General features: G+C 39.6%; 1 protein-coding gene across 2 annotated transcripts; it reads left to right on the top strand.

Moving 5' to 3' along the window:
* The first annotated feature begins 732 nt into the window (after window positions 1-732).
* Window positions 733-17217, top strand: mindy2 (MINDY lysine 48 deubiquitinase 2). 2 transcript variants are annotated; one of them, XM_025003263.2, is made up of 9 exons: window positions 733-1720; window positions 1916-1973; window positions 3902-3966; window positions 9012-9170; window positions 10115-10217; window positions 10815-10957; window positions 11718-11891; window positions 12780-12983; window positions 14006-17217. In XM_025003263.2, exons 1-9 carry the CDS (start codon window positions 818-820, stop codon window positions 14162-14164), a joined length of 1968 nt encoding a protein of 655 aa, XP_024859031.1. In that variant the 5' UTR covers window positions 733-817; the 3' UTR covers window positions 14165-17217. The 2 variants fall into 2 exon arrangements, with proteins under 2 accessions (XP_024859031.1, XP_017260960.1); XM_017405471.2 differs by having other exon boundaries at window positions 818-1720; window positions 12780-12977; window positions 14006-14164.
* Window positions 17218-18065: the final 848 nt, after the last annotated feature.

Here is an 18065-nt window from a genome sequence, read left to right as displayed (position 1 = left end):
TTATTAGTATTATTCTATGTCTAAAGGTGCAAAGACCATACTATTTGGGTTTTGAAGGGTGTAGATCTGTAGGTTAGATGGAAGCAGGCTGAGGATGACAATACCAATGACTAAATTTAAGGATGTACAAGGCAGAGCAAATATAGCATATAGAGAAAAGAGATGAGTAAGGACTTAACAGTGTGGTAATTCAAAAAAAGACAGGCCTAAGTTCAGGTCAATGAATTTATTGAATATGTTTTCTTGAATACAAATGTAAAAGCATATATTCTGTAAATGTATTCCAATTAAGCAATTTGCCTAATCTCTTAACAACACTCCCAATAAAATATAAATATATTACACGTAAACAAAGTATAGTCTGTAAACAAATAGCTGGAGAGGCTTTTGGTGCCATCTAGTGGTTTAAAGGCGTTACTACTAAGAATCGTCATACCATCTACCAAATGCGATGTTTAGAAATCGCTTTTTCAGAGTTTCTGCTTCAGCTACGCGACACAATAACGGATTCACAAACGCAACAAGTTTGATTTTACTAAATAATAAAACGTGGTGTGTTAGCAAATTTTTAGTGAATTCAAACAATGAATGAATCAGTAAATAAATATAAGACAAAACAAAACGACCAAAGCACAAAAATACTCAAACTAAAATGTTCAACGTTAATAAAGTCCGCAGAAAACGAGCTGACGCAAACGCATCACCCACCGCCCTCTTTTACTCTGATGACGTCACTCGCAGAGTTGTCATGGCGTCTTTGAGACCGAAGCTACCGCTGCAATTTAGCTAAAAATCTGTCGACAGCGTGTGTATCGAAATGGATAAAAATGCAAACCTGCATCGAGACCCTGACGGGACTTCTTTGTGTGCCACGATTGCGGACAAAATGGGCGACGTTCCCGATGTAGGTGGAGTGAAAGGAAGTGCCGACAAATGCAAGAATAGTGAGGCTCCTCTCTGTACTTTGGGTAACGTTAGTTGTAACACTAGCAGCGCCACTGATGTTAGTTCTCCAAACGCTGTTGATGTTCTTCACAATGCCGGGAAGTCCGACGTGCCGGAGGTTATCGAAGCCCCCCCTGTCCAGGAGGAACCCAAGGAGGACATGGTTACGAGCCAGCCGTGGTCCGGGTCTGGGAGTCAGATTAGTAACGGGATGGGGCATGAGTCGGTGCTGTCAGCAGCAGACAGCCAGGGTGGTGCCTCAAAGTTAGTAAACAACAAAACCGACGGCCCGTCCTCACCTCCTGCCACAGACAGCACCGATGCGCCACCCGAGGTACCGGCTTGTGGACAAAGCGAACCGACAAAACTTGCCAAACCGACTCACCTGTGTCCGGACGGCGGGACCGCGGCGGACGTCAAACCGGGGCCGTCTGGTAATCACACCTTGTCGGAGGGAATACCGAGCGGGAGCGACCCGGATCCCAGCCTCGGTGGCGAGTCCCGGAGCATCGACTCCCTGGAGTCCTTCTCCAACCTGAACTCGTGTCCCAGCTCTGAGGGGCTGGAGGACCGGGGACTGGCTCTGGCCTTGCAGAACGAGTTCAGCTCCGACGGGACAAAGACTTCGTGCGCTAAGGACCGGGCCGCCGGCCAGTCCATATACCACATCAAGTGGATCAAATGGAGGGAGGAGAACACGCCGATCATCACCCAGAACGAGAACGGGCCCTGTCCACTGCTGGCAATCATGAATGTCCTTCTGCTTGCATGGAAGGTAAATGTCCTGGGAGTGGTATGAAAACTTGACTTTACTTTTAGAGTATATTTTATAAAATCACAACATAGGAAAGTGTTTTAAAACCACATGAGGTTTGACTTTCAGCAAGGTTTCATGCAATAAGTATCCAGGTTGTTTATTGTGTTGCTTTTGTTTATGAATAAACAGTGGGTGTGCACACCTTTCTTTCAGGTTAAGATTCCACCTATGATGGAAATTATAACAGCTGAGCAACTGATGGAGTACCTTGGTGAGTGTTTGCAGCCATCATTGCTAAAAGAAAAACTGTCACGTTTAGTCTTTCAAAGGCACTCACACACTCGGTGTATACAAATCGCTTTGCTGAATTCTCCGGGAAGCAAGTGGAAGCTTGAGCGATTGACCTACATGAGGCTGGCCGTACAATTAGGGTGGAATCGGACAAGCCGTAGAAGACGTTTAGTTGGAAACATAAGCGCGAATCTGCTGCTAAACTGACAAGTAAGACAGCTGTCAAGAATAAATATCAGGAATCAAGCAGGGTGGTGAAGTGCCAGAGGACAGAACTTGGCATTCAGACACAGGCAGCTTTTACAAAACCTCTGCTCGATCGATAAATTTAATGTTTGACCTGTTTTCAGTCACCTCGGCTGTTTTCATAGGTAAACAAACGAACGAGGTAGTTGGCATCCAGTCACAAATTTTGCTTTCAAATGATTAATTTAGGACACAGTAACCATCGATATAAGGAAAAATATCACACAGATTTTGTTTATTTCTCCAGTCTGAACAGCTTTGCAGTGAGTACCTTTAAGCCACATTGCTTTACTGAAACTGGGCCTCTTTTTATCACTATAGCTTTTCGAGCTGCTTGTTTGTAAACTTGAAAATGTCTAGACTTACGATCACAGTAAGTTTCAACATTAGGGTGTTTCACGTCCTCGCCACTAAGCCGATAAATAAAGGTCATCTGTTTGTCAACTGATTTATGAATGTTTGTTTGTGTGCAACAAATCTAATTTCCCCTCAGGAGTTATTAAAGTATCATTGGTTCCAATATCCCAGACTCAACAGAGGAAGAGACCAGAACATGGGAATCCCCCACGAGCAAATCTTCTGCTGCTGTAGAGGAAATAGGAGCCATCTTGTCTCCCTAGCTGTGTCCCGTTCTTCGTAACTTTCCTGTAGTTTTAGATGTGTTCGCCTCGCATTTATCAACGGCCCACAAAATTAGCTTTGTGTGGCGTTCTGAACCTTTTGTGTTACTTCCAACCTCAGCTTTGGCCCTCATTTTTGTCTTGACAGAGACAAACTGCACGGGTGATGAGATCAGAGGCTCCCACACACCCATGCAGTGAAATCTTTATCTGGGGATTCAAATAAGAGGAGTTTGTCAACCAGTTCAAACATCTTGTGAAATTAGGGCTCCTGTGTTGTAACGACTTTCTGAGCCTGACTGATGTAACAGTTTGGTTTGTGATGAGAAAGTTAGGGTTGGATATTAATTTCTGACTGAAAACCACACTTTCTGGATTAGTTGTTGGGGTTGTAAAGCAACAAAGAATACTCAAGGCTTTTTTTCCTGGAAGTGCTCCTCTCATCCTAGTTACTTGGGTGAAGTTTTTTCTTTTCATGCGTGGATGTTTTTACTTATTTCAAAGGCAAGAAGGTGTTGGTATTTAAGTCGTTAGAAAAAAAAATGTGACTGTGCAACACAGCACTTTCGCCGGTTCCTAGAAATTTAACAACACGATGCAGAACAATTAAAAAAGTACTTGAGCAAAACCTTTGAAAAACAGGACTTGGCTTCAGCAAAACATTAACAGCTGCAGTAAGGATGCATTTGCATAGCTTCCCTTGCCAAACTGGAAATGTTCATCAGTATTAAACTATTTGTGAAAGGGCGACAACACTGCTCTTGTCCTGATGTGGCATGGTCAGCTGCGTTTATGGCTTAACTTGGAGGGGAAAAAGGGATCCCTAATTCTGGCACTGTAGTTTTCTGTGCAGATAATTTGAAAGCAGCAGATTTGTAGTCCTGATCAGCTCAAAACCTCAAGAGCCAAACATTTACAAGGCTGTGAACTTTGCTGCAGTGCCTACTGTTGGGAATCAAAAGCATCTGGCAGATTCTGGTTCTAAAGTGAAGAAACCTACTGTGATATTTATTGTCTTATTGTTGTTATCTGTCCTCTGCAGGCGACTACATTTTGGAAACCAAACCTAAAGAGATCTCAGAGGCTCAGCGGTTAAACTATGAGCAGGTAGGACTTACCTATTTACTAAAATGTGTACTCTCAAACAGGAGTGTTTTTGCTTATCTCTGTGTCTTACTCAGCTGTAATCTGTTAGTGGTATGCGGAGCACAGGGTTTTAGAGATGAGCTCATGTTCCTCTCTCGCTCGTCACTGTTTGTGGAATTTGTGAAAGTTTAACACAGGCTCTTTGTCTTACTGACACACTCGGAGAATACCTCAGCTGTTTCTTTTATTGATATCCTTTTGTGCAGAAAGTCAGTGATCTCTGATGTGCTGCTCAAACACGTTCAGTGTACCTGCGTGTTTCAAACGGATTCGGGTTTGCACATTTGCATCGAGGCAGCATAGGTCAGCGAGTGTTCAATAAATGTAAATAAGCACACAGTTCACTGCAAACCACATAAAACTGCTTCTTAGCCCTTTTTTTTTCTACTCCTCTATAGGTTGCATAAGCGGAGTCTTGAGAGACTCAGGGAACAAGAGGGGTCAGTAGTGTCAGATTATGTTGTTTCACATGGCGGCAAATGCTAAGAGACGCATGGCTGGGTTCAGCTCCAGGCTATTACCGAGGCTGTGTGTGTGTGGCTTACCACGAAAGGCACTTGGAGATGGAGCTCCAGCTTCTCGCTTCCTCCCGTCTCCACAGCCTGCCTACAGTGTAGGAGGAGCCTTGCCGCTCTCCCCTTTTGCGTGGCAGCACACAAGCACATCTGTGAATGATTTGAAGCCACACTTCAGCGAGAGGGGAGTAAAAATATTGTGCAGTTTCCTCTTGGAAGCTCGCTGGAATGGACTTTCTAAATTTAAGCCGAACTGAAATACAACCTCCTAAATAAATCAGCGGCGTCCTCGGCATGCAGAGATGAAGTAAGGGAGTGGCAAGAGTTTGTGCTGCCTTGTTATTATGGTTGTCTAATCACTGGTCTGGGAGCTGTTTTACATGTGGGTGTCATTGTGTCCGTTTGCCATCTGTTATAGTGCTGTGGTTGGTTAACACAGCATTTCGGAACTACAGTGGGATGACTTCTGACAAACTGGAATGTTTGTGTCAAACATTTTCTCCTCGATACGTCGTAAGGAAATGTGATTATTCAATGGATTGTGATAAAATACAAATATCAATTATCTGGCAGGAGAGAACTGTTGGACGTCATGACTGAAGTAATTATGTGAATAAATTTGTTCTGATGAAACATCGCAGGAGAGCGTTTGGATTAAAATAGCAGTTGTTTGGCTGCTCTTTAGCGTTTGTTAAATATTTACCTAGAGGAGCTGAGGAAGTGAGAGTGGAGTTTTGCTTTGCTTTTGTCTCACTGGATCCAGCACAACAAAGTGATTCATCCATGATGATTATTCAGCCAGTGGAAGAAATGGGCTTTTGAGTTTAAGAGACACGGGTTTTATTCGCTGTAGCAGGTGATACAGTTCTCAAACGTTTGGATACCTTGGTTTTGTTCTGCGTAAAAACACATAGTGTCTTTTAGGGTCTCAAAAAGCAAAACCATCTTGTATGATGTGTTCTTCTTCTTTTTTTTTTTTTTTGCTAAATAAGCCAAAGAGTAATGTATTCAAGCTTGGAGAATATCACAGTAAGAATGACGATGTTGATGAGGGCTAAAGAGTCAAAGAAAAGGATTGTTAGTATTACGAAAACTAATAAATACAGCTCAGTTGATCAGGCCCATATGGAGAACAGATCGCTGTGTGGGTGAGCGTGTGGAGAGAGACTGTGCTATCAGCTGCACATGTGCAATTTAATTTATTCATTTACTGTAGCTCCACTTGGGAAAAACATACACACAGTATTTTTTTTAGGAAGTTTGCCGTCAGTTTACCTTGGCCACGTTAGAAAGGAGTGACTCAGGCTCTTGTTAGCTGTGCACGGCTTTATATTGACTGTTGTTTTGGCTCCTCTTCCTGTTTTTAGTTAACAAATGTTGAACACATTAAGCAGCTGAGACCTTCAGTAACAGTTGCTTGTGAATGTGTGTGACTCAGGTTGTCACAGTGATGTTACTGATCAGTCATCACATGATATGAACGTGATGGTTTTATTGGTAAATTGTAGTTTTGATTCTTAAGTCTGCCATGTACGAAATACATACACGCATACATTAATTTAGAGTGTGTAAGGAGACTTTAAGTAGGAGTTATTTCATGAACTTTTGCACTACAGTCATTTTTGTAAGACACTTGTGGTTATGATTATTTAAAAGTGCAGAAAGTGTCAGCCACAGCAGGTTGTAGCACTTTCAGTGCAGCCTGAGACTCTTTCAGCAGTAATGTTATATTATTTCTGCAGGAATAACCATGTCATTTAAAAATAACGGCAGAATAAAGGTTTTTAAGACAACAAATGCATGAACCACAATAAAAATAAATTTAAAACAACAATTCAGTTTGGTCCTGGCCTTGCTCAGAATAGCTATTATCACTCCAGTTTGATCAATATTGAACTCTTCTCCAAACCGATGTCGTTCAAAAAGCTATTTATTACAGATAAGATATTATTTGTTCATAACCTTCCTACAGAACCCCACTTCAAATGATCTAAACTGTTCCTTTATTTGATTCATGCCAGTTATCATCATGCACACATGTATCAGATATGTAATTCCATCATTCTTTTTTGTGACTTTCAGTGATCTTGAATTTTCTGTTTTAATTTTTTCAACACAACCTAAACTGTTGACTGATGGTTGTGTTTACTGTCAGACGTTAGCACAGGAGGAGCAGATCAAACCCTGAAATTAAAACTGTCTTTCTTTTACACATCTAGTGGGACTTGTGATGATTTAATGTGGAAATCACTGCACGGTTCTGTGTTGCATTTCAACCAAACCATGGTGTTATAAAAAAAGAAGCCCACTTTCTCTCATTTTTACACTGTAATACTACATTCATTCAACTACCATTTAATTAAATCTACTCATGGGTCTGTTGATGAATACATTTTGGATGAAAATCAACAGAGAGAGAAAGAGACACAAACGAAGGACTTGGAAAAACACAGAACATTCCCAGTACAGTCTCACAGAGTCCCGTGTTAATGTTACACTGTGGAAATGCATCCAAGTCAGCTGAATGTGAGGGATTCAGAGCTAAACACTCGTCTGCTTTTGGAGCCCTTCGGCCCTAAAGTGACACGATGTGGTCCATTTCACCGCTCTGCTAATCCTGCCATTACTGCTGCCCAGAAGTATCCTAATCCACACTTAGATGAGTTAGCAGCAGCTTTTGGATTGCCACGTCAAATGTCAAAACTAGAAAGAAGAATTACGCCCTGCAGTATTCACACTACTCTGTGTATCAGGATTGTATTTGTGCTGAAAAAATGACCGTGTCCACACTGTTGGGACTTGTGGTGAATTAAAGTTTGCTCAACACAAGTCCTGCAGCTGAAAACCCCTCCAATGAAACAGAAGTTTCAGGTCCAGATGCTGCTGCTAATTCTGTTGGTTGTGGAGAATGGATCAACATGGAGGAGGATGCACGTATTCTGGCACTAAAGCTGAGCTCATCCATGACCATAGTTTCTACTTTATAATCCTTTCAAAATAAACTACAACCCTAATTTGGGGATTCTCCAATTTTTTATTTGGGGGGAAGGGGTCATGTGATAGGTGTTATGTTGAGAAAAGCACCCTGACTGAAACTATATATATATACACACACACACACACACACACTGTTGTGAAGGTTGCATTAATTCTTCAAGTTTGCCCATTTTAATTTGACTTTGATTGTTCAAAAGCACAGCCCCTCTCTAGGACTGCGGTCGTATCTAACGATGTTAATCTATTTCCGGTTTTGACAGCTAGTCCAAGTGGAGCCGAGACCAAAGCAGACTGTTGCTGTCTTTAAAAAAAATTCCAATCACAAAAATCTCCTAGCAGCTGAAGCTATTTTAGAAACCTTTACACTGCTGTCAGTTTTACTGTACATGGGCATTCCAGCAGAAATACTAAGATAATCCTGCTGGAAATGCAGCAGGAAGTGCTACAGCTAGTTGGTGCTGATGCTATTTGTGCTGACAAACAACCATATATTTCTGTGTTAGATAGTTGTGTAATGTGGAATTGGTTTTAGAAAGTTTATAAAAGAGCGTTCACTTTTTGTTTTTTTAAGATTGGCAGCCAGAGTTTTTAATTTGAAGCCAAGCTGAATGGTAAATTTAGCTTCAGGTTGCTGAAATAACCAAGGCCGTCAGTGAAAAAGATGTTTGGATGGCAGCATATTTGTGTTTAAAAGCTACATATGTTGCTCAGTTTTTATAGTGCCTTCACAGATGTGCATGCACACTAATGCACCCCCATACCGTAATGGATGCTGGCTTTTAAACTGATGGATGTACTCAGTCCTCTTTAGCCTGGAGGGTGCTGTATTCATGATTTAGAAAATGTCTAGACATTTAAACTTTATTCATCAGACCACCAGGACAGTTTTCTGCTTCAATACAGTCTATTCCATATTAGCTTTGTGCCAAGAGAAGGAGACACTGTTTCTGGATCTTGTTTATACATTTATTTAAATTAAGCCTTAGTTCTAAATGTGTAAAGAAATTTGCATGTAATTTGGGTTTAAGCAATCTCTTTGAAGGATTAAAGCAGCATAAAGCAAGTATATGATTTTCTTGATAAAACACAATAATATCCAGATGTTCTTAAAGAAACACACAGAATATAAGTGGATGTTTCTGTTTGAAAAGAAGGTTTATTTCCACAGGTTTATGTTTTAATGACGTAAGCTAGAATCATGTTTTTTCCTGTCTTAAAAACAGGTTGGATTCTTAGTAATTGTTTATGCAGCATCCTTTTCCTAGTATCACAGCTCAGTCGGCTTACGGCAGCCATCATGGATTTATTTTGCCACTAAAGCATAATTGCAGCAGAAAGGGGACCATATAAAAACATGATATGACTGCATTTACTGAGCAACAGAGACTCATTTCTTATTGTAGACGTCCAAATGAAGGGAAAATATTTAAATCTGAGCTTGGTAACTTGTAATGGATAATTTGTGTAAATGATCTGTGCTTTTTTCTTTTCCAGAACATGAGCGATGCCATGGCAGTGTTGCACAAGCTGCAGACAGGCCTGGATGTAAACGTGAAGTTCACAGGGGTGCGAGTCTTTGAGTATACCCCAGAATGCATTGTGTTTGATCTGCTCGACATCCCTCTTTACCACGGCTGGCTTGTTGACCCCCAGGTGAGATGGATCGTATTTTCTCCTTAACTCCTTGAGACGCAGCTTGTTCTATTCTTGTCTTGTTTTTGAACTCAGAAATATCCGCTCTGTCAGTCGGAGGCTGTTTTCACACTTAATGTGTTTGGATTCAGTGTTATTTTTGTAGGCTGAGTCATTTCTTTCTTCACACTATCTTAAGGCTCTACAACACAGTTGAGTGACTGGAAACTTACTAATTATGTTATATCAATTATAATTCTAATTATATGAAGCTTTTCCTCCAAAAAGAAAGGTTTTTTGTTGGAATTTTTTTGTACTATTTCACACATTACAACCCAGTTTTAATCATTTTCTCAATGTGTCATTTTTTTTGTTGATGTTTTCCTAATTTCAGATGTGTCTGTGCATATAATAAAATCTGGCACATTATAAGTACATGTCGGGTGAATAGTTTGAAAGGAAAAGACAAACAGGGCTCCAGCTTTTGATAAAGCCAGATTTAATGTAATTTAATGTAATGTATTTGCTGTGTGGTCCTGTTTTTCAAGCCATTTTTTGAGTGAAGATTCTGCATAAGGTCATTTACGAGATTTGACCAAAACAAGTCTTTCCTTTCTCAGCTTAAAATGGTTTTAGTTTAAAACTCTGCCATGAAAGACAGCAGATAATATTCATTCCTTCAATGAATACTAGGCCTTTGTCACCTGTTGAAACACAGAGGTTCTGTGGTGATTGACAAAGGGGCATTCACAACACCTTTAAGAGTAAATTAAGGAAAGGAAGAGAACTGTTGACCCTCTGTTAAGCAAATTATTGGTTCAATGTGTCAAATTTAAAATGTACTTTAGCTGTTTAATTAAAAAAAAAAATCCTGTTATAAATCTTTAATGAATCTACTGCTTCTTTTAGTCAGTCAACACTTTTGCTTTTGGTGAAGGTTCTCACAGTTTTATCTGTGTTTGCAGATGCATGACATTGTTAAAGCAGTGGGCAACTGCAGCTACAACCAGCTGGTGGAGAAGATAATATCCTGCAAACAGTCGGACAACAGTGAGCTGGCAGGCGAAGGTAGGCCCTTCTCTTCACTCCTCCTCCTCTTCGACCAGCCTGACTGCTTCCTTATCTTCTGCCTTTTGTCTTTGGTCAGCAGAGCTGGAAAAACAAAGCCAAAGTCAGGCGCTTAATTGAACAAAAAGAGGAGTTTTGAATTGGTCTTTTTAGCTGGTGGCACATTAATTGCATGTTAAATGTTTACTGCAAATACTCTCTGCATAGAACCACAGGCTGAGTTAAAAAAAACAGGGCATACATGTGACTAATTATTAGGTGACCTACTTCTTTAGCTCAGTTTTCTCAACAGATGTCCAGAGTTATTGTCAGTACTGCTCTATGTTTGGAGCCCAGCAAGTCAGATAAAAACTGGCATAATGCTGATGGTATTTATTTTTTACTGAAATAATTTCAGAATCTTTGCTTAAAATCAATGTGACATTCATAGTTTGTTTAAATCATTGGTTAAAAACATCATTGGAAGAAAAAAAATACTTATCAAAGCTAAAGGATTAAAAGGAATATCACAAATGTCCGATCTGTCACAATGTTTCTTGTAAAATCTTCTTTATTTGCCACTCAGCTCTGTGTTTCTCTTACCTTCTCGTGTCCCAGGCATCGTGGCGGAGCAGTTTCTGAACAGCACAGCCACTCAGCTGACGTACCACGGCTTATGTGAGCTCACCTCCACCGTACAAGAAGGAGAACTCTGTGTGTTTTTCAGGAACAACCACTTCAGCACCATGATCAAATACAAGGTAAACATCACTATGAGCACTGACCAGTATATTTGTTCTGACTATAAATCAGCCAATTTTACAGATATTGAGCTACAATTTGGCATGCTTGTACCTGACCTCATTCATAACACATATGCCCAGTGCTTATATATCATGTGCTATAACTTTGTAATTTCTCAACATGAAATGATCTTAGTTCAAAACTCTTGCATGAAAGGCAATATGCATTATTTCAAGGAATACTAGGCCTATAATTCAAATTAAATTAGGAAAGTTTCATTATTTATCTTTTTATTTGATCCTTTTATTTTGTTCCAATTAATTGTTCCTGCTAATTATTTTCCCTGAGTAATCATCATATAGCTTTTTAAAGTGATAAAAGCCATGTTTTACTCTGCAACAGGTACACAGTTATAGACAGGTTTTTAGACCAATCTCCATAAGTGTCTGTGTAACAACCCCTGCTCCCAGTTGGTTTGACATATAACTGCAGCTGAAACAGACCTTTCCTGTTATCTGCAAAAGGGGAAGTCTGAGTCTGCCAGTTTTCATTTTGAAAAGCGTACCATTGTTGCCAATGCAAGCAGACCTGTGTGTGTATTCAAAAACACTCCTACAACTCTCACCCTATCACTTTTCTGTGAGCATAAACATACAGACACAGTCATTAAAAACCTAAACATCCACAGACTTTATGGATCTCTATAAGCAATACAATCATATATAGTGACAAAATTCTAAAATCGGTGTAAACACAGTGTATGTGATTGTTTTCCAGGGCCAGCTGTACCTTCTGGTTACAGATCAGGGTTTCCTGACAGAGGAGAAAGTTGTCTGGGAGAGTCTGCACAACGTCGACGGAGATGGAAACTTCTGTGATTCGGAGTTCCGGTTGCGACCTCCTTCCGATCCAGAGACTGTGTACTGTGGCCAGCAGGATCAGATAGACCAGGTAGGAGTTCACCGGTGCACGCAAGACTAGCAGAAGCAGTGAGATGAGAATTTACCCCAAACTTTAATGAACGTTTCTCATAATCCATATCAAGACAGAATCCTAAACCCATTGTGTTCCATTTTTAAAACACTTGACAGGAAAGAGGCATGGATTGTAAATTAGAGGGACATAAAATAAACAAAATACCGACATTTATTCAAACTCAAAATACATGGGAATGTTTCTAAATAATATATGTGTATGTTCTAATGCAATAAAGTACACCTAGAAGTCTGCAAATTTCAGGTCACAGCAGCACAATTCCTTCTTCTGTTCTCATTCATACTCTATGAACAGTAGTCCCTTATCAGTGTGTGGGTTAAGATCTCCTGAACATTTTTTTGTTTCACTGTTGTTTCTTTGTGAGTTGGTGAGGAGCTTACTGACAACTTACTTTCATTACACCCTCACATATAAATAAAAAAAATTTAGGGGCTATTTGTCTTGTTTATTGAAGTCCAATCCTTCTTATTTACAAGACGAGTTAGGTATAAAAAAAAAGTTACCATAACATTTTATGAAGAAATATTCAATTCAGTTAGTTTGTCATGATCTCCATGGCAAAAGTAGATCTTTGCTCTATCTAAGAAGAAATCACAGAATGTAACAAATATATAAAAAGTTTAATCACGCACCTTTAGTCCTTAAACAAAGGATAATTTAGAGCCAAAGAAGGTCAACACCCTGAACACGGTTATTAACCCTCTCAAGGCAGGCGTTGCAACAACATATCTGATTTTTCCTGTTACTAAAACTTAAATTGAGCCTGATAGGATTAAGTTCTAAGTTGCATAATCAGAAAAAATCAACAATATTTTTGTTCATGTTTTTTGTGTTGATTATCAGGACTATCTGATGGCACTGTCGCTCCAGCAAGAGCAGCAAAGCCAGGACCTGCAGTGGGAGCAACTCCCTGAAGGCATCAGTGACCTGGAGCTGGCCAAGAAGCTTCAGGAGGAGGAGGACCGACGAGCCTCCCAGTACTACCAGGAGCAAGAGCAGGAGCAGGCAGCAGCTGCGGCTGCTGCAGCAGCACAGGCACAGGTACAGGTACGGGTGTGGGGAGGTCACAGAGGGAGGAAAAGTAGGACTTAAAACCAACGTGTGGCTTTTACTGACCTGTTAGGCCTAACATTGGGTTGAAACCGCTAAATGTTTGCATCAGAGACCGAATGATAAAAGTGGGACTGATGATATGAGGAGACAGTGAGTTGATTTTTGAATTTGTTTTGTTTTCAGCAGTTTAAAAAAAAAGGTGCAGTAGAAAAAAAACAAACATGTCATGTTAAAAAATGTACCAGGATTTTTCTAATTAAAGGCCTAGCAGTCTTTGAAGGAATGCATATCGTCTGCTGTATTTCATGTCAGAGTTTTATGTTGAGAAATGATGGAGTTTGAGCCAATTTGAACAAATTCTGAAAATAATAACATGCAATGTAGGGATCACTTGAGGGGCCAATTAGCGATGGTGGCCGTCGCTAATTAGAATGATGGGTTGACCCAAAAAGTTAATCGGTTTCTAAGAGTTTCATTGACATCCGTTTAGTGATTTATGGGATTTTGCTAACAGACAGTGTTGACTTTAACAATTAATAAATTAATAATGAGGTTTAAAGCAAATATATTAAGCAATGTGATCTGTTTGGGTCAAAGCTCAGCTACTACAAAACCAAATTTTAGCTCAGTATCTATAAAATAGACTGAGTTCTAACATTAGTTGTCTGTGGCAGCCATCTTGAATTGAGTTCAGTCCAAAAGCTAATCATTTGTAGATGACAACCTGATGATTACTTTCTGAAAGTGCTGCCCTGTGTCAAAATGACCCCAACGCCTGAGTTTTAAAACTGAGATTCAGGGGTCATTTTGACTCGAGGACAGCAGGAGGGTTAAAATTTACTGAGTCATTCCTGAGATATTTTACTAATGATGCAGACAAATGAACACGTGCGCACAGACACAGGCAAAAACATGATTGCCCATCGCCTTTGATGGCGGGCCAACAATGGACTCCATTCTTTCCTCGATTTAGGAAACTAAACCTCTAAATTTTCCCTCCCTTGCTGGTGCTACAGGATGCTGTGGAAGGCGGAGAGGTGGACAGAGGAGCAGCAGCAGGTGCTGGGACTGCAGCAGCAGCTGGAGCCACCCCCAGCCCGGGGAAACAGCTGTCAGGTGGGGAGCGCAAAGCCAAGAAAGAATTGAAAGATAAAGACAAGTGTGTTATTTTGTAACACACAGCGTGCCTGTGTGAGTGTGCGTGTGTGTGTGTGTGTGTTGTGCTTATCTGTGTAAACGGAGACCGTATTTGTTTCTGCGTGGACTGAAAACACGACGTGCAGCTCCTGCTTGACAACAAACAAGGGAAGGAGGATCGGCTGTTCCCAAACCACTGGTGCCTGCTATCCTCTCTTCTCAGTGGAACCTGAACACCACAGGAAGGGACACTACAATACAAACTACTACCCCTGATCTTTTCATAGAGTCAGCCAAACTTTGTTACAAGTTGCTCACTGCACTATATTTGTGATGTGGGGTGAGATTTAACTGGTGCGGCGTATTTTCTACGAAACATCTACAGACACATCTGTGTTTCACCTCGTGCATTTCCGTTTCATTTGTCACTCAAGCAGCTTATAAGCTTTTTTGTATGCATCAATATTTGCTAAACATCCACTTTTTTATCAGCCGCTGATGCCAAGATTCACCGTTTATTTATGTTACAGTTTACCAGGTAGCTTTTGGGATTTTTTTTTTTTTTTTTCCCTTTGTAAGCCGTAAAGGGATTTTGTTTTCTCACCTGTTGGAAGTCAGTGTTAGCACCACTTGTGTCTCTTTTGAAACACTATTTACTTAGGGTTAAAAATGCCAGATAGCTGCCAGACACTGAAGCTGTGTGTTGCAACGGTAATCACAGCTCGCCCAGTTTAGATATGCCTTACCAGAGTACGGTGGTGTTGTAATTTGGTCTGTCTGAATGTGAGCGTGTGCTTGAATTTTGTTTAGGTTGGATTTAAGTGTACTGTGCGCAGGATGCTACGTCATACGATGGTGTGCGTTTTTGCTGAACATTTATATTTGTAACAGGTTTCAGTTTGAAAATAGCCAATTCTTATGCTGTATTAGTTAAACTGCAAATTATGAACTTTTTTTTTGTTACATTACACAAAAAAAAAACTCTATTAGGGATTAGGGACTTTTTTTCTTGTAATAGATTTGTGTTCACAGAGTTCAGAGTGAGTTAAAAGTCCCTCCTCCTTTTCACAGTCTTTTCTGTCAGATTTGTGAAGAAATGCAGTGTTTGTGCAGGAACTATCAGAAGTCTCATCTGGAAATAGTGACTGGTGACAAATTAAAGGTAAACCCTGATTCCTACAGACAGCAGATTCAGTGGTTCTCCAGCTATCAGTTAACACTAAAGTTCTAGGTTCTCTGAATATAAAAAATATATATATATATCCTAATGGAAGGGGGTCTCTTTCAGGATGACAATGTCCCCATCTACAGGGCATGAGTGGAGCAGAATAATATGATTTTAGAACAATGACTTAGTGATTTATTCGATCACCATTAAACACCAAAAAAAAAAGGAGTTCCAGACCTTTTTTTAGTCGGTGCCAAAGTTTACTGTAGGTGTTCCTTTAGTTTGTCATCTGAGTGCTGTTTCTTTACAACAATGTTTTAATAAGAAAATTAAATTGAGTAATGCACATATAGCATAACCCCAATTCTGAAAAAGTTGGGATGTTGTGTAAAATGTAAATTAAAATGGACTGCAATATTTTATTCCCAGTGGAACATTGTAAACATATCAGATGTTTAAACTAAGAAATTGTACCACTTTTTAGGGGGGAAAATGAGGTAATTTTGGATTTGATGGCAGCAACATATCTCAAAAAAGTTGTGAGAGAGTCGTGATGACCTCTGTGGAACGAGGAGACTAATGTCCTGTCCTTGTCTGATGGAGGACTCTAGCTGTTCAGCAGTCCTCTGTCGTCTTCGTTTCATGATGAGTCAAATTATTCCACTATTTTTAAAAGGCAGTTTTAGATTGGTGAACCTCTGCCCATCTCTACTTCTGTTAGATTCAGATTCAGCTTTTCTAAAATGTTCTTTTTAAAAATGAATTAACCTAATGTTCCTTCAGTTGTTTTTTTTTTTTTTATTCAAACCACTTTTACAGCCTTGTGTTGCCTGTCCCGACCTTTTTTTAAATGTGTTGCTGCCATGAAATTAAAAATGACCTTATTTTTCCAAAAGAAAATTGTACAGTTTCGTAATATAAACATTTGATGTGTTTACTATGCTCCATTATGAAAAAATATAGGTTTATGGGATTTGCAAATCATTAGTCTGTTTTGTATTTTACACAACATCCTAACTTTTTCAAAATTGAGGTTGTTGATTTAAAATTTGTGGATATAACTTTACCAAACCTGCACAGGATTCCAAATCTGTGACATGAGCAGGAGTTTCAGCTCCTGTTTCAATGCTGAGAGGCTGCAGATTCATTCATCATCAAATTAACCTTATTTAGCCTCCTTTTAGTTTAATTTTGCGCAAGTTCTCCAACTTCAGAGAGGCCTGAATCCATCTCATATTTAAAGAATTTAAGGCCTAAATAATAGTTCACAAATGGAGCTGTGCTGGGAGCCACAGGGTGCAAACTCTTAACTCTGAAATTCTCTGGTATCACTTCAGCTTGTGTGCATTTCACTGCAACGCTGAGCATGCCGACACACGATGTACATATTTACTCACTGCGTTTTTTTTTTTATTAGATGGCATTAGCTAGTGATTTGTTCGTGCCATTGCTGTACCATGGGAGTTCCTCCTGAGACATTTTTCTATATGTACATTCCAGCTGGATGCCTTGAATCAAGCCCTCTGTTGCAGACTGCAGACAGTTTTCACAGAAGGTCTTTACAGTGCTTGTAGAGTGGTCTCCATTAATTTCTCCCAGAATATAGGGGGTTACGTGAAGGCACCGAGCTACCTTTCTTATGTGATGGCAGGAGGTTGAGCTTCGAGCTTGCTTGGCCCCTGATGAGGCTATTTTTTGAGACAATCCATACATTTTCCACTACAGAACTACTCTCAGGCCTTGTTTTTTGAAGGGACATATCTCCTCCTGTGTCTTTTCAAATGATATGCTTTTTAATGGCACAGTTCCTCGGCCTGCAGTTGCTCTCAGTCACAACTTTTTTAGTATGTATACACACACGACTTTGACACTTTGAAGAATTTAACACTATATTATGTAAAAAAAAAAAAAAAAAAAAAAAAAGCAACTACACAATATAAACCAATTAACTGGCTGCCCAAGTAAAAACCTCTGCAGACAGGGTTAAAGAATATTAGGTTTGTGCACTTCTCATTTATTTTCACAGCATTTTGGTTTTACTTTTAACCCTCTAATTATCTTTTTTTTTTCACCTCATCTGTGTTTTGGCTCATTAAATGAACATATTTAACATTCCAGTTGAGGTTTATTGTAGTGAAACTTTATTTAGAAAAGTTTGTCCTTTCTGTTGGCTTGTGATTGTATGACTGAAAAAAAAAAAACGTTTGGAGTGACATGCCACTTTTTTATGATTTCAAATGTACCACTGTGCATTAGCTTGCTGTTCTCATTCATTATTCCCAGAATATGGTCTGATTTACTTGTAACGTGTTTGTTTCACCCTGGGTTCTTATGACGAATCGATAAGAAGGATATTCTGTGTTTGGTGTGTCTCAAAGTGGATTCCTGTTTGCCTTGTAAAGTGATTGTGGGGTAAATGCTGTAAAAAGGTGATCGTGGAACATATATCTATATATCTATTTTTTGCAATTGGTTTTGCACTGTTACATTGATATGCACTAACAGAAAAGAAACATACCTCATTTTCTATAGAACCTAAATTGTGCAAGAGTGCTATTGTTTTTTTTGGGTACCTTTTAAGAAAAAAAAAGAAAAAAAAGCTGAATAATGGCCAAATTAATTCTCATGTTGGTAGCAGTTGCTCTTAAGCCAGCTGAAAAAAAATATTTGTCAAATTATAAAAGGGCTGTTTAAAACGTTTTGGCTTCAAATCAAAGAGTTGTTGAAAGGTAGCATCAATTCAATAGAACTTGCTGCAATTTTTAAAGACT

The sequence above is a fragment of the Kryptolebias marmoratus genome, linkage group LG15 (genome assembly GCF_001649575.2).
Source record: "Kryptolebias marmoratus isolate JLee-2015 linkage group LG15, ASM164957v2, whole genome shotgun sequence".
NCBI lineage: Eukaryota > Metazoa > Chordata > Actinopteri > Cyprinodontiformes > Rivulidae > Kryptolebias > Kryptolebias marmoratus.
This window is presented reverse-complemented; position numbering and strand designations above follow the sequence as displayed.